The 22,304-nt window shown below is 42.8% G+C and overlaps 2 protein-coding genes across 4 annotated transcripts; both read right to left on the bottom strand.

Annotated features, from left to right (window-relative positions):
- Nucleotides 1-6,034: 6,034 nt before the first annotated feature.
- PSMA4 (proteasome 20S subunit alpha 4) lies at nucleotides 6,035-14,585 on the bottom strand. 2 transcript variants are annotated; one of them, XM_075713460.1, is made up of 8 exons: nucleotides 14,551-14,585; nucleotides 14,130-14,172; nucleotides 13,139-13,301; nucleotides 11,710-11,787; nucleotides 11,392-11,480; nucleotides 10,433-10,563; nucleotides 10,097-10,220; nucleotides 6,035-9,618 (listed from the first exon to the last, which is right to left on the bottom strand). In XM_075713460.1, the coding sequence occupies exons 1-8, from the start codon at nucleotides 14,551-14,553 to the stop codon at nucleotides 9,464-9,466; spliced, it is 786 nt and encodes a 261-aa protein (XP_075569575.1). In that variant the 5' UTR covers nucleotides 14,554-14,585; the 3' UTR covers nucleotides 6,035-9,463. The 2 variants fall into 2 exon arrangements, with proteins under 2 accessions (XP_075569575.1, XP_075569576.1); XM_075713461.1 differs by lacking the exons at nucleotides 14,130-14,172; nucleotides 14,551-14,585 and having other exon boundaries at nucleotides 13,254-13,292.
- HYKK (hydroxylysine kinase) lies at nucleotides 14,146-20,562 on the bottom strand. 2 transcript variants are annotated; one of them, XM_075713459.1, is made up of 5 exons: nucleotides 20,200-20,562; nucleotides 19,290-19,432; nucleotides 16,712-16,895; nucleotides 15,542-16,021; nucleotides 14,146-14,172 (listed from the first exon to the last, which is right to left on the bottom strand). In XM_075713459.1, the coding sequence occupies exons 1-4, from the start codon at nucleotides 20,543-20,545 to the stop codon at nucleotides 15,543-15,545; spliced, it is 1,152 nt and encodes a 383-aa protein (XP_075569574.1). In that variant the 5' UTR covers nucleotides 20,546-20,562; the 3' UTR covers nucleotides 14,146-14,172; nucleotide 15,542. The 2 variants fall into 2 exon arrangements, with proteins under 2 accessions (XP_075569574.1, XP_075569573.1); XM_075713458.1 differs by lacking the exon at nucleotides 14,146-14,172 and adding an exon at nucleotides 14,561-14,591.
- Nucleotides 20,563-22,304: the final 1,742 nt, after the last annotated feature.

Genomic DNA, 22,304 nt, shown 5'->3' with positions numbered 1-22,304 from the left:
TATACAAGTGCAGATAGTGCAAGGAGTAAAAGGAAGAACAAGTATGTAGAGTCTTAGAAGTAGAACCATTTATTCATACAGATTTAGAGGGTGTGCATCATGGAAGTAAACACAAATCCACAATTTATTTAAATAAGACCTTTATGCAAATAAGACACAGGCCTTGGGCTTCTCACAAGTTGTCAGGTCAACCCTGGGTGTTGCAGAAGTTGTGCACTGACGTTACCTTCTGCCACAGTAGCATTTTGCTCATGTAGCTTGTTTTCGGTCTTGGATACACTGGAACATACAATCCTACAGCTCACAGAAATCAGATACTCTGCTCAAAAACAGATGCAGAGTAGGAGATTTCAGAACACACACTATCATACAAAAATCAGGCTTTACCATTCTGAAAAGTGGGAAACTATGCAAGTACTTCCATCAGCAGTTCCTTCTACAAATCAACACAGACATTTCTCCACGAATCAATGCTCACGTTTTTCTTCCTAAGAATCGTTAAAGAAAGCACAAAATATTTTGAGACAAAAATCACAAGAAAGCCATACAAGCAGGAAGGTTTGCAGCTTCCTGTTGGGCAGGGAGAATGATCCAATCTGTTAAACTGAGTGGAAAACATTTGGGTATATCAACTCCCAAGGAAACACTATAACAGGTCTGCAGCATAGCACAGCAGTGCCATAGGTGGTTGTTAATATCGATTCAATTTGCGCATTTAAGTCTCACCCATTAGTTTAAGATTCAGAGCAAGGAACAAAACTTATAATTTGATTGTATTTTAAATCAGCACGTATTTTGTCTGGTGAAATCAGAGTTATCCAGGATAAAGGGTTAGTTCACCTCTGGACTACTAACTAAAGGAAACACCATATTAATTTTCAAGCACTCTTAAAGTATCATAAAAACAAAGTCACATCCGTAACTCACTTCTCCTCATTAAAATGATTACTGTACCACATGTAACACAGAGCAATACCTCTAAAATAATTTTAACTGTATGTACATGATACACTGATTTATGTTATTATTTCCATTTGCCCTGTATTTTAATACTAGGTAGCTATAATGTTTTTCATCTTCTTAATAGCAAATTTCATTTTATTTTAGAGCAAACAAATCATGAAAAGAAAATTTTATCCTCACTATATACGGTCAGTTCTCAATGAAGTCAAAACCGTTGGCTTGTGCCAAAAAGCAAAGTTTGGCTTAACCTGACTGCAAGTAATTCCATACAGTCATAGATACTACATAATGTAACATAATAATTTCACATAGTAAGATCTTCTGCCATGATGAAAAACACAATTTTTCCAAATCCTGAGACCAAGAATAGCCTTTCAAATCACATTTAGCAACAACAGACTGAGTTCTTGTATGTTGAATTAAAACAGAGACGTCAATACAATTTACTTTCCTTAAGCCATACTTATGACCATTTTTCCATTTTGAGCTAATATTGATAAAAGTGAATTTTATTTTTCATTAATTTCCTTTCTGCTTGTAAATACTGTAGTTATGACTTCAAAACGTTTTGCAAAACTCTTAGCAATAAATTATGTAAAAGCAATGTTTTGAAATAACTATTTCAAAATAATTATTTGAAAGAGCATTGATTCTGCTCCTTTAATCTTTGTGTATTTTTATAAACATTTTAGCTTCACATGCTATTTTACATCCTTCAACTCTGAAAGTTACATCCTGATTGAATTATGAGACTGACTCTTCTGAAGTCAAAGAAACAACGCATAACCAAACTAAAAAGAATTTTGTAATAAATTCTTAAGAGGAACATTTTTATGTGATCCATATACGATATTGCAATTATTAAAATCTATTCTGCAAATTTACCTCCATACCAGCTGCCAACGCAAAGAGCATGCACTACGCATCTACAAATGTACGTCGTCTGAGTAAGTGAACAGAGCAAAAATTGAAAGCTATGACACTTCAAATCTTCAACACATTATATATTCATTTAGAAAGCGTAACAACTGCATAATGAAATGTGTGGTAGTCAAGACTGATATGCACCTGAAAAGGTAGTTTGGTAAAGGCATTTTTCCCCTGCTCTGTGAAAGGGGCAGTTCTGGCGAGCCCGTTCGACCACGGTCTCTGTAGGTCACGTTCATTTTTCTTAAAAACTAGCCAAAGTCCAGCAGTCCCTACCTCAGCACCCCTCAGCGACCCCCAGAACCCCGCTTCACCTCGCAATCAGCCTTATTTTAGCCTCGTCTTGGCAAAAGTTGACGGCGTGGAAAACGAAGCACGGCCATCTCAACCCTGGCAGCATCTTCCCCCCCCCCCCCCCGCAAGCAAAAACCCGCCTCATTTTTCCACACGAAACACGCTCCCCTCCTGCCCGCGCTCCCGCCACTCCCAGCTGCCGGCCGGAGCAGGGCTGCAGGCGGAGGAGCGGAACAGCCAGGGGAAGCAGCGGCGGCCCGGCAGACCGCTGGGCTCCGGTACACCCTCCCCCTGTCCCCGGCGGCGAGCTAGCCCCGCACAACGGCAGGTTTACGCGAAAGCCGGGGTTCGTAACTCCCAGCTGACCCTGCCCCCCCCCCCCCCGACACCCTCCCGGCTTCTTTCTCACTGGAGCGCCTGCCTGCCTGCCACCCACCCTCCCTAACGGCCCCGGCAGGGCGCCCCGCTGGCCCTCACCCAGACGGGGCCGCCCCGAGGCGCCTTACCCGCGTAAGGGGCGCGGGCGGCGGGGCCGGCTCCGGGCTGGCCGAGAAAGGGCGCGAAGAGGCAGGTGAGGAGGAGCAGGGGGTGGCCGCCGCGCAGCCAGGCTCCGCGCTCGGCCATGGCTGGGGCACGGCCCCCCGCTGCCTCAGCGCCCCGCGGCGAGGACGGGGCGCAGGGACGGGGCGCCGCTGCTAACGGGCGCCGCTGGCCACGCCCCGCCGGGAAGCCATGAGGGGGGCGCGAGGGGCGGGAGAGGAGAGCGCGCGCGACGGGGGCCGTTAGAACGGCTGTCGCGTCGCGGGGGGCGGGAAGAGGGGGGCGGCCTCGGCGAGGCATCGTCCCGGGTTGTTTTTCCGAGCGGCCGTTTCCGGGGGTGGCCCAGAGGCACCGACTCCTGGCCCCGCGCAGAGTGGGAAGCGTGTGGGGCTAGCCGGACAATCCCGCCGCTACCCGCCGGCTGCGTGCCTCAGCGGCCCTGCTTCGGGCGGGTGACGGCCATCGCCTCCGTCTCAAGGCTGTCAGAAGTTCCCTGTGAGGGAGGCAGGTGCTACGGGAAGGAGCTGGCTAGCAGGTACCTCGGGGGGAAAGCTGTGGCGGTCCCACTGAGCACTGTACCCACAGGCACCCCTCGTGCGCTGTCCCGTCGCTTCCAGCGTTAAAGAAAAGGCTCCTTGAGAGGCGCAGGTGCTGGCTAGGTAGGAGGCGGGCTGGGTGGCCGCTTCTGCCTGCCGAGCGACCTGCCGTGTCTCGCTGAGTAACAATGGTAAATCCTCCTGGGCCAACGTTTGTTTCTTTCAAACCATGCTTTTGGGAGGGTCTAAGTTCGTGTGATTTTTAGTGAAAAGGAAAATATTAAACGAATTTTTAACTTCCGTTCCATATGAAACACTCAGGGCTCTTTTTAAGTTTCTAAATCAGAATGTTTTGGAACTTTTCATCAAAAACAAACTGATGCAAGCTAAAAACACCTAGGATATTTCCATCTTTATGTATATTATAGATATATAACACATATAATGAATACTCTGTACAAAAACCCCACCTTTTTTTTCTATATCAGATAAATAAAAAGCTGTTACAAAAGACAACTTTAAATGCACCGACTGAAATGTAGTCGGTGATATTTTTCTAAATCATCCTAATAGAAATGTACAATGTACACATTGCCACGGAAAATAGAAGCAGCTGGCATTAACGCATTTTTCAAATTTAAGATACTGTTTAAGATTTTTACAGAGAGAAAAGATTTGGAAAGAAGGGCTAAATGGCTTTACATAGTGTTAATCCACTGCTACATGAAAAGTGCCAGATAGCAGATTCCTCAGAAAGATGGACCTTATTCAACTCAAATAATTTTAGCAACTTTGTGCCTTCCTGAAATGAGCATTACCCAAAGTAGTAATTGCATTAAGCATGTTGTCAATTATCAAAATTCTTTTATATCGTGTTCATTTTATAGAAAAATAGTGCATCTCTGTGTAAATCATGAATCTGTTTGACAACCAGAACAGAGTACTTAAGCATTTCAATCCCTGTCTTAATTTTTAGACTTGTGTTTCTCTGTATTATCTTATCCTGCAGCCGTATTTAGGTTGTGCGTGTCTGCGCAAGACATAATGCAGCCAGTACAAGCCATTGGAAAAAAGGCTGCTTACACAGTAGTTTCTTCCAGCACACTTACAGTGACGTATTGATTTGAATACTCTGCGGTAAATATGGTCATGTTATATATTGAGAATCCATTTGTATACAGCACCTCCTCCACAGTTGAAATATGTATGTGTTAAAGAATGCAGCGTGTGACTCTTATTTTGAAATGCTCAGTGCGTATGCAGTGGTCAACCCAAGATTTTTGAGTAAATAAAAATATATTTTAGCCCAAAGCATGGCACAACTCCCCCTCCCCCCCCCCCCCCATTTTATTCTTTTGTGATACACTGGAGTTCTAGTATTTTCTGAGTGCTCCAATCACTGGGCAGTGTTTCTACTGAAATTGCAAATACGTAGTTTTTGATGACAATGGGTCCCCCACAGCACTGCACCTGGTGTTCCTTACATAAGGTTATCACATAAAATCTATGTTTGTTAGCAGCATACGTGCATTGCAGTAAACGCATTTTAGAGCCACGATGTCTAGTTAACAGTGTTAAACATAGTTGCCACTCAAATGTGCAGGACACAGCAAACTGGGTTTATTACATAACTATGAATTCGTTTGCAGCTGGGTCCTAGCTAGGCAAAACAGATGCTGTAAGATACGAAAGGATTAAACTGTCTTGGTTACATGCCCAACATTTTGCTAAATATTTTATGTAGCATCATCTGGCACACGTTAATTATGTTGTATTATTACTGTTTTAGAAAAATAGTAGTTATAAATAAGAAGCCATTTTTTCCTGCTGCTTTGATCTTGAAGCAAAATGTTAATACTAACAGCAGCATGTTACATTTAATATTTATCATTAAGTGAAAGCCTAAACGATTACATGAGTAATGTCTGCTATCTTTCAAAGGGTCCTTCTCAGCAGGAGTTGACATCTGAAGGTCCCTGCTACAGTATGTTTTGAGAATCTCCAGTAAATTGGCTGATGGCAGCTTTTACTGTGCACTGAAGAGTACTTTGACTGGAAAGCCAAATGCTAAATTAATCACAGATAAAAATAGCAAGCTGCTCAGTTCTCTTTGTAAAATCAGAAATATTCTGAAAAAATTTTGTGAAGCTGAATTTTCTCCAGATTAAAGCCAAGAGCTATATAACCAGTAAAGGGTACTCTCAGATCAAGTTATTTCAGCAGTTTTTCATCTTGTAATAGAAATAACTGCAATTAAAACTTGAAAACGAGGACAAAAAACTTTTACTACAGAAGAACTGTAATGGAAAATATTCTTTCAAGAAAATGAAAGGCATTTAAGTCAGTCCTGGAATCTCATCTGAAGCTACATCCTTTCTCTCGTGTATGAAGTACCTGAGTGCATTAACTTCTTGGACGTCGATGTTTTGTATATACTCAGCTATGTTATCTATCTATCACATACAGTTCTGCGGCCTCTAAAACCATTAATTTGAATGCCTTGTAATCATTAATGTATTCATTCTCACAACACAGTGGAGAAGTATTGTCCCTAATTTTAAGATTATGAACAGAAAGAATAACTGCCTTGGGAATCCTTAACAAAACAGAAGCAGCAGTTAAATTTAACACAAAAAGTCCTTTGTTTATCATCTTAATTTGGGTGCTTTTATAACTCTGACAAGTAAAAAAATATTTGGATGAGTAGGGAAGTACATCTAAAGGAATCTTCTGACTTCCAGTGCACCATACAGAAAGTCACATAAGCAGCAGTCTTAGAAGTTAATTTGACTTTATTTGAACAGAATACAGTCATCTAGAAAACAAGCTAACTCCTTAAACACTGACAGATGCAAGAGACAGCACAGGTATTACTGGAGAAGCAGTAGTTTCATTATCTCTTAAACTACTTAGAATAACAAAACACATTACAATTTATTAGGGCAATCTATTTGTGAATACTCGCCCTAACAAGTTCTATCATGCACTCAAGTGAGATATAAACTATCCAGTCTTTAAGTTTACTAACATCATATTATGCAAACAGTTTCAAGTAAATACTTTTACCTAATTTTAAAAAAATCTGTCACCTTCCACAGCACCACATGAAGTTCTGGTGTTAAAATAACATTTAATCCACAGCAATAGCTAAATATTTCAAATACTTATGTAATACACTGTAAACTCTACGTAAACACTACGTACACCAAAAAAACATACAAAGAACAGGAAGATCATTTTGATTAGCAAAGACAACTCAAATGTATCGCCAAAATCATTTTTCTGTTCTTACGACTTATCCCCAAACCACTCCCAGAAAAGGCACAGATAGTGGTGATTTTTTTTTTTGATTTTTTTTTTTTTTTTTGTAAAACACACAAAGCCAGAATCAACACAATAGGCCTATGCAGTCAAATGCTGCTTTATTTCTAGGAAAAACAGGTAAGGAACTTGCATTAGTGTAAGTATGTCCCAGGAAGATTCTAGTCAATAAAATATCTCCAGCATCTGCTTACTGTCCTAGGTTCAAATGCAGAAAAGAAACAGAAATTAAATGTAGTTTAGCAGAACTTTATTGTACATCTTGGGTATGAATACCAGCTAGAGTTACTTGCCTATTCCAAGGTAGTACTGAGGCTCATCTTACAATCAGGAGAGTATTAATGGCACTCAGTAGACATGGTGGTTTTAAAATTAAATGGGTAATTACTGTTCAAAGATTATACTCATAAAGTATTTAACAATGCTTTTACTTTGGTTAAACAAAACCTTTAAATAAATAGATCTTTTAAAATGTAGTGTAACTACACAACTTACCACAATGCTTCAATACATAATGGAGTACCGATCAGAAAATTATTTACATCATTCCAACTTTTGATTATTACAGTATCTAAAAAGTTCTCCTTTACCAGCAAATGATGCAGTGTTTGGCAAAGAAATGCTATTGGTAACTATTTAAACAAAGATCCAAATATATTTGTTATCCCCTTTGTTAGAAACAGAAACATTTAAGAAAAAATATTTTAATAAATCTATATCCTAAGCTATCTAATAATACTTCTACTAGTACACTAAACACGTTGCCTTGTGTGATTATATGCATTGATGAACCCAGACTCAGATGCCCTTAATGGTTACCTAGAAGACAGAAGGCACTGCTGGAGTCTATGACATTTTGTTTCAAGTGATCTTTGAGAAGTTAGAAAAAAAACTCCATTTTGGCATTGCTGCTTTTAGGGCATATTCCAAGTACTTGTATAACCATCATCAGTGATCTAGAAATCTGCAAAAGATGCTGATATATTGCATTCATGGTATAAAAAAATAGGAAGATTGAGCACTGAATTTTCAACATAAAAATGGAGCTTGAGGTATTTATACAACCCTTTATAATGGAGATTAAATCTTACCCATTGCATGTTGTCTGCAACTATTCAGAACTTGTTACATGAAATCTCATTCCTGTTATTATTCAGAAGATCTACTGTTGCACAAGGTGCAAATAAAAATCAGTATAACTTATTAGCTATAAATTTTGAATACTAACAAAGTACCATCTAAGTTCAGTACAAAAGACTAAAGCAATTGGCCTGCACTGAGAGTCAGAAAATTAACAAGCAGGGCCTGCAGCCTGCACAGAACCCATGCCACCCCACACCGCTCTCTGTACACAGGTTGCCAAAGTGAGTGCAGTACATCTATGCAAGCTGCAGCACAGACACCTCAAGTCAGATTCCTTCCTCTGTTCTCAACAGTGAATCTTAACAGCAATGAGCTCAAAAATGGGTTTTGTTGAGACTAAGGGTAATTTCCGGCCATGTTAACAAAGCACATTTTATCAGTCAGAAATGTCTGGGATAGCTTAAAAATAATAAAACACTGTGTGGATTCACTCCATTTCTTTAAATGGTCATATTAAATCCTGTAAACACCAGATATCCTTTGGGGTAAAAAACAAAACAACCCCCCCAACACCAAAAAAACCCCCCAAAACCTACAAGATAAACACAGTCCAGGGCTGGCACAGAGGGGCTAGATCACCAGTGTCACAGCTTGAAATTCACCAGGTAAATCCTCTCATTTAAGCACGTCACTCGAGTGAGCTTTTCAGTTTGGTTTTGATAACTGAAAGGGTCCAAAATAATTTTCAGTAACTTGTTTCCATCTCCTATTAACTACAGATAATTTTTTTTTCAAAAGATATTTTTGTTAATCTGAAAATCATATTATTTTGCATTCAGTATAGGGACAGTCTGAACAAAAATTATTGTAATTTCTAATTCATGCACAAATATTATGATTTCTCAAGTGCTTAACTGGTTAGTTTTCTAGACTGCTGTCTGTTAGAGAAGGGAACCGAATTCTCTGGGCAAGTATCAGCAACATTAAATTAAAGAATATAAAACATCTCAATTTCCTTTCAGAATAAAATGTAAAATAGTCAACATGGCCTAAAATCATGCGCTATTTTAACCTATCTGTATTTTGACGAGCGAGACAGCTTAATATTTTCACGTGGCCTTTGTAAAATGCCTTTCTAGTTTGTGTGAATATAACTAGTGTTATATGATTAATTTCTTAGAAAACACATGCACTCATGAAAGGCTATGATAAACTGAACACATTTGCTACAGGGCATGTTTAAAACACTATTTCTTGCAAGAACATCAGTTTGACATAGCCTGTTATGGAACAAAGTAGCCCAAAATTAAAACTTGGCATGCCAGCACACTTTAATTCTGTATTTGTGAAATGATTTTTCAAACTTAGAAGCCCTTTTCACTACTTTAAAAGGAAAACCCACACATACACACAAAATTCTAACAATTCTAACACCATATTTGTTCTTTACCAACTAGCATATACCTTGTTTTAATGGTTTAAAGCGATTAAATCCCTCAAGATTGTGCATATCCAGGCATTACTGAGGAAATAAAGACACCCGTCACTATTCTTCTTAAATTTTATTCCATAATAAAAAATAGAAGATGAAAGAAATAGAGTGTTCAAGAATTAAAGCAGTTGTTGGTCAATGTAAGGAACAGTAAACTAATTATCTCAATGATTATTAAGGACCTGGTTCATCAAAAGTAATTCTAGGTCCTCCATGGCATATTTGAAGGCTTCTACAAAACAGAAATCGAGATCATCTTTTACTGAAGCAGGTCCTATGTTATCTACAGAACACTTGATTTCATATTCTATTTATCCTTCTCTTTTTGTTCTTTTTCCTTCTTTTCACGTTCAGCTTTTGCTTCCTCCTCCTCATGTTGTTTTATCAACTGTTCCACCTCCTTTTGCTTCAGAACCCTTATTACTGTCTTTCCGTTCTCTCTTGTCAGTGTTGCAATTTCAACTGAAACATATGGAACAGATAGCGGCATTACATTTTGTCCTTTAGACAGAGCAATCATCAGAAGGGTAAGACTTGTGGTTACAACTGGCAACGAAGCAGAAGGCTTTTGTCCTGTACAGAGAAGCTTGACTGGCAAGCCAGACGGCAGCAGTCCTCTTCTACAGCAGCGTATAAAAGTGCATTAATACCTCTCCAGTGATTCTTCTACCAGACACGCAGCCATTTCTGCTACTACACCAATGCGGCCTACCATCCCTAAACTGTGGTCTAGCCCCTGGAGCTGACCAAGGTGGATCATCCTCAGCTAAGCTATCTGTATACCTCTTAGAAAGGTTAAAGGCTGACAGCTGCTGCATCTTCTAAAAATGTTTTTCACATGACAACTAAAAATCCAATAAACCACACCTACTGTATATACATTCACTACATTTTCTTTTTTTAAGCAAAGGGTGATACCCCATATTAACGAACTGCTTACCTTTCTCTGCAGAGAGTTTGCTAACATCCATGGTTTTGTTTAGAACCTTAATGGCTAATGCAAGTGCAGTCTTTAAGGTCATTTCTCCTTCCTTGTAGTCTTGCTTTAGCATCGACACAGCTGCCTATAAATTTCACAGAAATTAAAATGGTATCTTTGGGCAATCAACCAAACAGTTGCTTTTTGCCAGATAATATCAGTATCTGAGTAACAGCAGTCTTTCTACAGTTACCTGTTTCTGCTCTGCACTAGTAATCAACAACTCAGTTCAATTAGTGCAATTTACACTTTTTTTTTTTTGCTTGACTTTTTGAGAGGAAAAAACCCAGAACTTACAGCGCTATTATTCCCAATGCACGTAGCTTTCCACCCTCCATAATTTCCACTAGGATCACTTTGATACAGCTGAAATCCATAATGCTTATCCCAGCCAATATAGAGCAACGAAACACCAAAAGGACGTTTTCCTGTTGAAAAGAAGGCCATTAGCAATCTAAATTTAGTAACAAGATTGGTCATGAGTGACAATTATTTTCTTTGATTTCCTCTTTCAAATCTATTCCTCTGAACTAGGATTTAACAGCCTGTTCTGTACTTCTGTTGCTTGAGATAAGCACGCCAGCATTTCTTTAGGGGGGGGGGGGGGGGGGGGGGGGGAGCAGAGGTTTATTTCATTTAACCCTAAGAACAGCTCATTTCTGTCCCCACAAATTGTGATTTATCATCTCAGGACCTTTAAATCAAAACTTAGTATTGAAAGTATGTAGCTTAGCTGCTGAAGCATTTAACTTAATTATTTCACGCTACATATATGTAAAATACTAGAATCATCAGTTCACATCCTAAGGAACACTACTTACAACATCATTTTCTAACATGTTGCTTGATCCACAGAAAAATTATTTTTTAAAGTGTTACAATATTGATACCCCCTACATATAGTCTCATTTGTAATTCATTGTGCCATTATGCTGGATGGGCCCAAAATGTTGAAAGGTTACATATCAAACAATTCTCTGCTGGTCTTTTGAAGGCATTTCCTAAATCCAAGAGGACTCAATGCATTCTGTGCAATGGGCCATCAGTTTCTCAATCACTAAAAGGTAGCACCTTCGGTAGCAAAAACAGTAACCGTGACTACCCATTCCCCTCTTAAATTTGGCTATTGTTTTTCTCGGTATAACTCAGTACAGAAGAATTTAGTATAACTGTCCAAAGACTCAGATGCTTCAATTTATGTAACAGACTTATTCTTTAGACATTTAAAAGCACAATGGTTCATCACACTTCATTACCTCCAAACTGTGTATAAGCCTGCTTGATATCACATAGTGCTGTCACCAGTTGTTCACAAGGAATCGGCTCTTGATATTGTAACAAATACCTAATAAGAAAGATTAAAAAAGTTTTGAAAACTTGTTTTGCTGACAGTACCCTGTATCACATTTAACAAGAAACAAGTTCCTAAGTTAGAGCCTCTTTGATCTAGATGTTTTATGGCAAACAATCTACTACTGCTCTACTAAATGCACATTCATGTTGATTTAATACATGAACAGAACTGAATCTGACAGCGCAGGCAAGTAAAACGATGTAACTATCAGCAGACCTACCTCTGCGCAATGAGTCTCAGTTCATTTGTTAGAACGTTGGCATCTGAAGTTATTCCTGCGACACTGCAAGCCATATCCCTGCAATATAAGCATACAAATTAATTGAATTCCTATCAATCTCCAACAAATAGTCACATTTTCATACAGTGGTTCAAGCAGAACACCTACAATTGGGCTTTTCTGATCAAAACCATGTAGCTGCCATATAAAAACAGGTTCATCAGCTTCCGCCTTTAGGGTACATAAAAAATATTATGCAACCATTTCATAAGAGCAGAGGTGGACAGCAAAGAGTAAGCAGGGCAGTATGTTAGTTACATGTATAGTTCTGAGAAGAGGATCATGCCAAAGACTATTAAGTCCAAGTGTCTTCACAAGAGCCATTAGCTACATAAAAGTGCCTATCAGGAGGCCACCTGACACAGCACACCAGGATACTGAAGGAGCCATATAGATGTGATGCCTTCAGTGGAAGCTGCCGGCTGACACACTGCATTTGTGTAACTGAAACTTAGTGATCTTGGTTTGATCATAAGAAAAGGAAGCGCTTCACGTCCTTGATTGTTTCATTAGCTCTTAATTTGATATTGCTACAGAGCTTTCACTACACAGAAAGGATTCAAGAAAAATAATTCAGGCGATTTCTTCCAAGTGAACTTAAGAATTTTTCAGAAGATGGAAGGGCTGGCCTACGCAACTACTCCAGTGCACCATTACACAGCCTCCTTGAAAATCTAGTACTTCCCACAGTTCTAGCTGCTTTCAAGATCAACACAGAATGGGAAGCTGACAGGATGAAAACTTTGTGTTTCACATGCACCTTTTGGCAAAGATGAAGCTCTACCTCCCTTATAGGCAAAAGAGCATTATCCATAACACCATAACACTCTTTGCTCTGACAAGACAAATTTAACTTCCACAGAGCTAAAGAGGAAGTCATAATAGGGAAAGATATCATCTCTGCTACAACTGTGGCAAAGAAATCTAAGGTGTGTTTTACATAATTATCTTGTTCTCTTTGAATCACAAAAGAAAACCAAAGCCCTAGATGCTGAAATAGCATGGTGATTTTTGTGTGCATTCTTTATTCTGCCCGCCCCGCCCCCACAAATGGTATTTTGTAAAACTGAAAATTCACAATTTTCTTAAGTGCTGCAGTAACATTACCTTGTATGGGAAGTACCAACAAACAGACTATTCCACCTAGAAAATTCTCCTAGAGATTAGAAAAAAAGCAATGCTTCTACTTTAGAAGGAGAACTACTGAAGCAAACAATAACAAAATAGTCATACCTGTCTAAAACACCGAACAAAAGAATACTAACACTTCAGATCAAATAAAACCAGATTCAATGCTAAAATGTCTGAATAACGGCAGTGTTTTGTTACTGATAACGTCACTGGACATCTGATCACCATTTCAACTTACTCATTAAGTTTGTATATTTTCTCCGAGAAAAACACCTCATCAAGAAGCTTGTGAATGTTGCGCCTCTCTGCTGCTAGCAAAACACCATCATTTGCTAGAATTCCCAAGCAAGTACCTGCATGTCCAATTGCTTCCATTGCATATTCAACCTGGTACAAGCGACCTAGGAAAGGATTTAAATCAGTAACATCAAAAAAGTAACACTGAACAAGACCAAGTACACAAGGTGACTTCAATTTGCAAGAAATCTGACAGATGCTCATTGCACCACCTAGTCTTAGTTCTTCAGTCTATGCAGTTGATAGTAAATGAGTTGGTTGAAAAGGAGGAAGGAGTCAGAGAAGGAAAATGCACGAATCTGATAAGGTAATACAGGGCATCGCCAATATGGGGAAAAAAAAAAAAAAAAACTTTTACCAAAAAAAAAAAAAAATCTACAGAACTCTCTGCTGCAGTAGAATGAGCCAAAATAGACTGTCAATAATCAAAGAAAATACTTGATACTAGACTTTTGGAGTCCATCCCATCTAAGAAATAGGAAAGCACGGCTTGTACGTACTTGTTTCAGCATGCGTAAGAATAACAAGGAGAGGTGTGATTGTACCAGCAGGATATTATGCGTTCTCAGGGGACGGGAGGGGGAACAGTAACAAAATCCATCCATGCTCAAACAAAATATGAATAGTGAAGATTTGCTCAAGCTATTTAAAAAATGTGGCAGGTGGTATTACTTGCTAATGGGGCATGGTGTCATTATTGATTGAATTAGAATGAATTTGGATGCCTCCACGTTGGACCCTTCGTGTCCTTACAGAACTGGGTGCTACTTCTAGCGGGTATATATGATTTTTGCAACTCATATATGGACGAAAACACGCTATAAACAAACAACCTTTGTACAAGTAGTTTGTTATTTAGTTTTGAGAAGCCGGATAGAACCAGATAAACAGATAAACAAGAGTTTACTTGAAAGTGTGGGGTTAAAAAATACCTTCTGGAGAAAATATGGTAGTTCTGGAATCATATCTTCGAGACTGTAAAAAGCAACAGCTCGTTAAACATCATCGTCTTCTTGTCGGAGAGCAATATTCTAAAATTAGTAATGCTCCGAGCCACGCATAAAGACCCCAATCGTTTAGCGACCTCAGTTTGGTACCCACGGTAAGAAAGTGAGGCCGCTACCATTACACACGCGGGCCTGGCCCACGGGGGCAGCTGTGCCCGTGCCCACGCCCACGCCCCCGGCCCCGCAGGGGCTGACCACGGCCGCTCTGCGGCGTGACCGCCCGTCGCCTCGCCACCCGCTGCAGCCGACACGCCCGCGCCGCCGCCGGCCCGGGCCGTGACTCGACACCACCGCCGGCCCAGCAAAGCCCCGGGGAAGGCGGGCCCGGCCCGCAGCCGCTACTCACCATCGTGCCGGGGACGCGCTGCGGGCAGAAGGGAAGCGGGCCTGCAAGACAGCACAACGCACGTTAACCGGCACCGAGCGCCCCGCCACGCCCCGCGCACACGGACCCCGGCCCCGGCCCGAGCCCCAGAGGGCGCTGCAGCCGCGCCCGGCCCCGCGCCCCCCCACCGCGGCCGCACTGCAGAGTCATCCTCACCGCGGCGGAAGGCGAGGGCCTCACCGCCTCCCGCGGCGCGCAGCGGCGCGCCCCGCTCCCCCCAGCCCGCCCGCGCGCCCGCCTCCACTCACGGCAGGCCGGAGGGGGCCGATCGGCCGGGGAGGGCGAGCGAGTCCCGTCCGGCCGGGAAGAACCGGGCGCTACGGCCGCGCCCAAACCTTCACCACTGCGTCGGAAATGGCCGCCGCGCCTGCGCGGTGCCGCGTGCCGGACTAGGGCGGGGCTTCGGGGCCCCTTCCCCTACCGCCGCTGGGCGGGGCTGGCACTCGTGCCCGTGCGCGTGCCCGGTCGCCCGCCCGCAGGATCAGCGCGCGCAGCGGCTTCCGCCGCCATTACGGCTGCCCGCGAGTCGCTGGAGCCGGCCCGCGCCAGCCTAACGGTTCTCCGCCTGGCCGCCGTAAGGGCTCGCCCGCGCGCCGCTGGGGCGGGGACCGGCCGCGCCGCCGTAACGGCTCCCCCGCGCAGCGCACGGGCCGCCGAGCCGCCCCCCTGGCGCCGCGGGGAGGGGCGGCCGGTACCGCCCGGTACCGCCCGGTGGCGCCAGCCCGCGGGCCGGCGCGAGGCCAGCGCGGCCCAGACAGCCGCAGCGGCTGGTGCGGGCTCCTGAGGCGGGCCCGCGGAGGCGAGGGCAGCGACCGCCGCCTCAGGGAGCAGAGACCGGCCCTCGTCCCGGATCGTGCCCCGCCCCTGCCTGCGCACACACCGCGGCGGACGCGCTCCAGCGCAGGTAGCGCCGCCTTTATTGCCACAGAGTCAGGTGTCACCGTGCAAGTACCTCAGTAGCGATCAATCGACTTGGCAGGTGTGCGGTTCGTGTATGTTTTGGCAGTCTCAAACCACATCTTCTCCACGGCTTCTTGGCCCACCTCAAACATTTTCATGAGGTGTTTCCATCCGGTTTTGGCTGTGATCATGAGGTATTCCTCATTCTCTGGGTACCGCAGAGCCGTGTGGGCTGCTATGACAAGGGACTGTGAAAACCTCCCGCTCACCAAGAGAAAGAGGGCACCTCTCTCCTCCTCTGTGAGTGGCAGGACGCTTTCAAACCCTGCAAGAACATGCCCTCCAACGCTCAGAGGATCCGAGCTCTCAATCATCATGTACATGATAGCTATTGCGACTTCAAATACATAATACCCATAACTCATGTCGCTAAAATCAAGGATGCCGGTAACTCTGTACTGAGGATTCTCCAGGGAAGCAGAACCGGAGTCTACCAGAATGTTGTGGTCATTAAAATCTCCATGATTGATACCTAAACACAGAAGAAATAGAAACAGTATTTAATAATTACTAAACAGCAGAACCTAACTTTTTTCCCCCATTTCTCAGTGAAACAGCTTTGAAAAGATGCATAGAGGCTCAAACTAACACTCAGCTACAAAACCATTCTAGTCTCCCTCAGCATCAAGTGTTACCTTTCATGGCCTTACTGCTTCCTAGGAACCTCCATTCCACTAACAGGTGACCAGATAGCAATTGATAAAGGGAGCCTCACGAGATCTTATTCTGGTCTGGTGCTACCTGTGATACGCTACATGTTTTCCAAACACAGAATAGCAGTTTTCAAATTACCAAATTGTCAAATTACCATCAACATGAGTTGAATTCCAAAAAATATGATTAAATAGTTATTTGGGCCTTTATGAAAGGAAGTAGTGTGCTCCATATATTCTTACTAAGCTGATACAACAGCATGAAAATCATCACCCTAACTGGAAGCAAACTCATCAGAAAGATCAAGAACTGAACCTGCCTCTGGACAGCACATTCCTCCTGGCTTACTCTGCGCTGTGTTCATTCGGCGCACTATTTGCACACGTCTAGCTAGGGATAAAGGAGACTTACTTTTTCGCTTTTTTTTTCCTTCTCTACAGAACCAAACTCCTCTAAGAAATTTCAGTGTCTCAGTTCAACATCATTACAATGAGAATAAAATACTCACAGGCTCGAAAACTGCTTAGCTTGGGTATTATTTTCCCTTTAAACTGCTCAATAACTTGTTCCACAACTTCACGATATTTGTTCTGGCCCAAGGCATAAATGTACTGATCTAGAAGAGGAACGTTTGCCAGGTTCCAAATGAACTGACCTCGATGCAGACTTTTTACTGACGGATGATGGAATTTCTTTGGAAAAAGCATAAGATAAAACAGGCCATAAGTAAAAACCCTGTTTTTATGATTAAAGGGCTTGATTCAAAGCCCCTGTCAACTTTAACAAGTTCCTAATGAGACTCACTGAAAAGCACCAGGACTTTTGACTATTGCTTTATATCAACGAGTAAAAGAATAACCTGAAGAATGATTAAGGCAAGCATCTTAAGATCTACACACAACCGGAATGTTTTTTTCCCCATTCTTTAGGTACATAGATTATCTTAAGTCATTTGTCACTTAAATAATTTAAAATTGATACTGACTTTCTGTAACATGTCATTACGTAGCGACTTTGAGGCCTTGCCAGGGCCAGAGTCACACGCTGGCAGAGCCTGGATTGCATAGCTGGCGCCATGCAATCTTGCTGTCGGAGCAGAAGAGACAGAAAACCTGCCAGCGTGCTGGGAACAGGCACGCTCTGTACATCTAAAGGTGGCAGCTTCTGGGAATGAACCTTAGGATCAGCTGGTACATGAAAAATCTTGAGGACAGAAGTACTTTATGGAGATAACTGGACAAAGCTTTATTCTTATGAAAATTTGCCTTTGCATATCCAGGTAGCCTAAATATTTTAAACAACAAGGTCACTAACCTCTCTCTCACTAGCAAGTGAAAAAGGTCATTTGGAAAGTGACATTCAGGGAAGAAAAACATCTCTCCTGCTGCATACCACTCTTATCCTTGAATTCTCGAATGCTTATTAAGGTGGCTTGTGGGCCGGATTCTATCAGAGCATAGGGCAAATTAAAAAACCTTCCCACTAGAGTAGCTGGCTTCCTCGTAAAAAGAAACCCATGCTTGTAATTAAGGTTCATAAAGGCAGGTAAATGATAGTCAAAACTAGAACCATATATGGAAAAGTAAGAAACAAGATCAAGCCTACACCAAAAATCACCATACAGGATCCCTAATGCTGTATAAAGCACCACATTGGTAGGAAGTATGTCATCGGCTAAGCAACCACTGCAGTCTTCCCAGCACAAATCAGGTATTCCAGCAAGCTATAAATGGGTAACCAGGTGTGTGAAGGGTAATAAAAAGTCATGAGCCCTCGTCACTGTAAAGCCATAGACAGTCACTTTACAGCCATAAACTTAACTTACTCTCATTTAGAGGATGTGAGGTACATCCAAGCAAAAGCAGACACCAACAGAGAAAGTTGGGGAATACTATTTTGTGCACAAAACAAAGCATAACACATTGCTTTGCTATCGAGTTGACAAAGTAAATTAACTGGGTAGAAAAGGCTGTATTTTCTGATCTGTCATCAGAAAACTTAATACCTCGGGTATTATTTTTAGTGTCAATGATATTTTGACATTTTGACAGTAATGATCGTAATTCTCTTTCTTTTAAATGACAAACCTTGTAGATGATAATCCATAAGTTAAGGGCATAAAGATCCTTTTCCATCAAAATTTGCTTTCTCATCAACTATTTCCTCCTTGGCAGGACAAGTCACAGGCATATTTTGAGACTATCTGGTCTATATAAATTGTTTTAATCGCATTATAAAAGCGTGACCAGAGTGTTCGAAGGCAACAGTAAATTATCTTTCCCAAAGGAAAAATGCTCTTGTAATTTAAGAATGTGGTTAGTAAAGCTGGCAATTCACATTTCATAATTGTCTGAAGCCAGTAGCCAGAACATGAGAGGGAAAGGTTAATGAAAGGCAATTAATAATGCAAGAGTTCTTTTATGTATCAAACGTAATTATTGGCTGATTTACTGGCTTTATTATCCCATATAATTACAGAGTAAAGAAAGAACTTACTTTGCATTAAGACTATTTGACTAGAAGTGGTGCAAATGAGAGAAGTGTCACTAATGTCTGCTCATTGCACAGCTGGCATTGTAGAGAAGGAACCAACCGCTACCAGTGTTAAATGGTCACAGTTCTAATGACCAGGAGAAAGAGAGCAAGTCAAAATGAATTCAAAATAATAGATCAGCCAGCTGTGCCTGATGTGCACTATACAAAAATGCTTCAAACAAGCTTTACATGCTTCTAATTTGGGCAGCCTAGGGTTCAATCTCCTTATTTGCCAGGTTTGAAATACCAAACAGGTGGGTTTTGCATCAGTAGAAAGAAAACCTTATCTCCCTGGTCATGGTACAAAACCACATTGGAACAGGATCATCACTAATACCACATCACAAGCACCAACTGGTCACGTTACTTGGGGAAATGCTTTAGTAACAGCCAGCTTGGAGGTTGGCACCTCAAAGATGAGGTAAGCTGACATTTGCATTGACCAACTTGAATTTTGCAGATCAGGAAAGCAGACAGCAAGCACAAGAAGAAATAGAGAGAAGAAATTAATTGAGAAAGAAGCTTGCGAGCCCAGAGCAATGAAAACTCACCTCAGAGAGAGCTTTATCCACACTGGCAGCGAGCTTACCGATCTCATAGAAAAGCTGAGCATTTGTAGCAATTTTTGCTACAGGCGTACCTGGCAGGTAAGTCAGCAGTCTGACCATGTACTTTTTGTTCCCGGTTCCAGTATCTAACAAGCAGAGAGAGATGCAGTCAGTCGCTTCAATACATGCTACTGAGTATTAGCTAATGGTAAGAGGAAAAAAAGGTTTATCCCAGCGTAGAAGTCATCAGATGTAGCTGATGAAACAGATCTCATTCAAAGATGTGATTCAGCAGAACGTTGTACGATGATACGCAAACCTTAACACGCTTGCAATCTATGCTGGACTTCTAGTCCTTGTGCTTGGAAGTGACTCTGCATACCGCAGGTTTCCTCCGGTGCCCACAGACACCCACTTACACAGTTTTGCAGCAGAACAGGAGGTCTCAGGAATCCCAGTTTTTGTATGGAAGTTACAGTGAAAATAAAAGCAAAGTGTCAACACAATTTTTCTTCCATGTGCTGTTAAAGCAACTTGTTCTAAAATCATAGATGCGCTAGAACTGTATTTTACACCATTCTGTAGGCAAGTCATTTGTAACATCGTTTAGTCAATGAGGCTTTTTTTCCTTTTCTTGTGCATAGGTCAGATGAACATTTTCTTCAGTTCATTATACTGAAGTTATTTCCTAAGTGTTTTCATAGTTAATTATTACTCTCTTTGACTTGCTTTGCTTCTGGTATTTTAACTTTGGACTATTATGACTGGGCATACAGGTCACCTGATACATATCCCCTCATATTTAAAAATAAGCCTAGAGTTTTGCTTTAGTATATATATGGCACACCATATAGCAAGCTACTGCCAAGCTGAGGGTGATAGTAGGGCAGTAAAGGTGCTTGTAATTGCTCACCTCCCGACTCCAGAGACATTATGTTACCATCTTTTGTAAGATAAGGCGTAGCTGAAGGAAAGCCTTCGGCACTAAGAAACATCATGGCGTGGGTCTGCGCTTCAATGAGATCAGGCTCCTGGCTGTCTTCTGAATTGGTGATTTTGAGGACGTACTCATCAGCACCTTCAGCTGCGCCTTTGTTTCTTGAGACACGCACATGGAAATTCTGATCATCATAGCTGGGGAGCGGCTTGATCCAAGACACCTTTAATCCAAACACCCTGTCAACCAATTCAGTCGCTTCTTTTTCACCAAGCGCTGGTTTGGTGAACGTCTGGGGTTGACAGTCATTTCCAGAAGACATCGTGTCTAGTACGTTGCTAAGCAGGAATGATTTCCCAAGGAACAGAGTTGCTGAATCCGTATCCAGGAAGTTCTAACGTCACGTCTGCGAAAGACAAAAAATATTTTAGGAGACCTTAACATTAAAACAGATACAATCTTTCTGCCTGGTCGCGGCCTTCAGAATTCCTACGCTAAGAAACGCAGAACAAACCCACAGACGCCCGCTCCAGGCCTCGGCGCCCGCCCGGCCGCTGGACGCGCCCAGCCTCGGCCTGCGCTCCGCACCAGCGGGGACCCTTGGACTCTGCGGGAGCCGCGCCAGCCTGCGTCCCGCCCGGGCAGCCCAGGGAGCCGCAGGGCAGCGGCCGCCTGCCGGGGACCCCGCCGGCCCAGCCGCTCGCCAGCGTGCTTCGCGGCTGGAACACCTCACGGTAACGGGGACGCGGCTCCGCGCCCCGGCCGGGCCCGGCCTTCGCCCCCGGCCCGCTCCCGTGCCGAGCCCCGCTAGCGGCTGCCCGCGACCGGCGGGGAGGCCCGCCGCATCCCGCACCCGCGGGCCCCGGCACCTGCGCAGGAGCCGCCCCGGCCGCAGCCCGCACCCCTCCTTCGGCGGGCCCGGAGCCCCTCCCTGCGGGGAAGGGCGCGGCGCGGCCCGGCCCGGCGGCGCGGTTAGCGGCGGCTCGCAGCCGGCCCCGGGCCTGCGGGAACGGCGCCCGGGTCAGAGGCGAGGCAGACCGCCCCTGCCCGCCTGGTGGCTGCCTGCTAAGCAAGGCACCGTTTTACCATTTTTTGTTTTCAAACAGCATGAGAGGGAAGGAAACGTGCAGCTTCCTCTCAGCAAGGGAAAACACTTTTTTTTTTTTTTAAAAAGTGCTCCCACTGCTATCAGTAGAAATAGAGATTTACAGTTGATTATTTTGTTTAAATCCTTTTATCAGCGCGCAAGATCAAAAACTCTATCAACCAGTTTGACCAAAGATCATTTACCTATAACAAACCTAAGGCATCTTTCTCAGGATGTCCTTTAGACCGTACCAGGGTTCAGACTGGGAACACTTGTCCAGTCCTAGAGAACTTTAGACTTAATTAAAATAATTACAAAACTCAGCTCGCCCCACATACTAACTTTCAAGATCAATATATAAATCTTTTCTGAAATTCTCTTATGAAATTCGTAGTGAGAAAAAAAAAAAGCAACCTTCTGTAATATTTGAGGTCCCCACTATGACAGAATTAGGAATCTGAGGAAAAAAAGGATTTAGGAAAGGCTTACTGACAAAAAAAAAATACTGGTTTTAAGTAAACCAGTTATTAAGAATCCTCTGTCCCAATATTTCAGTGTTATCTGTAATATTACAGACATTAAATTGAAAACATTATTTTAATGCAATAGGGAATTTAGAAAAGGGAAATATTTCCCCAAGAAACAAATAAGTTCCTTGGATCCCCCCCCCCCCCCCCCCCCCCATTTCAGAACAGATGGTACTAAACAAAGTGATTGACCAACTAGTAAGTTTTTTTACCTACTTCACTCTTCCCCCCCTCCCAGCCCCCGGAAATCACACAAGCAAGTTTTTTCAAGAATAAAAGAGCTCCAGAAAATATTTAGGGTTCCCTCTCCCAATTTCTGAGGCTGTCTGAAGGTTTAGCTCACTAGAACAAAACTGATATAGCAGGAAAGCATTCTTGCTATGCTTGTGACTTTAAAATACATAGCAGGTTACAGAAAAATCAGCCTATACTCATTCTTTGTGAACAAAATGACAATACATTTTGCA

This window comes from Pelecanus crispus, chromosome 7, assembly GCF_030463565.1.
Source record: "Pelecanus crispus isolate bPelCri1 chromosome 7, bPelCri1.pri, whole genome shotgun sequence".
In the NCBI taxonomy this organism is placed as follows: Eukaryota; Metazoa; Chordata; class Aves; order Pelecaniformes; family Pelecanidae; genus Pelecanus; species Pelecanus crispus.
This window is presented reverse-complemented; position numbering and strand designations above follow the sequence as displayed.

Excerpts from the sequence above, each read along its gene's own strand:
- HYKK (XM_075713459.1), bottom strand. The coding sequence starts at position 20,545 with ATGTCTTCTGGAAATGACTGTCAACCCCAGACGTTCACCAAACCAGCG. Across the intron at positions 16,896-19,289 it reads TGGATAAAGCTCTCTCTGAG|AAATTCCATCATCCGTCAGT; the intron begins GTGAGTTTTCAT and ends CTTTTTCCAAAG. Across the intron at positions 16,022-16,711 it reads GCTAAGCAGTTTTCGAGCCT|GTATCAATCATGGAGATTTT; the intron begins GTGAGTATTTTA and ends TTCTGTGTTTAG.
- PSMA4 (XM_075713460.1), bottom strand. Across the intron at positions 10,221-10,432 it reads GCATTGGGAATAATAGCGCT|GCAGCTGTGTCGATGCTAAA; the intron begins GTAAGTTCTGGG and ends TGAAATTTATAG. Across the intron at positions 9,619-10,096 it reads CAAACTCTCTGCAGAGAAAG|TTGAAATTGCAACACTGACA; the intron begins GTAAGCAGTTCG and ends CATATGTTTCAG.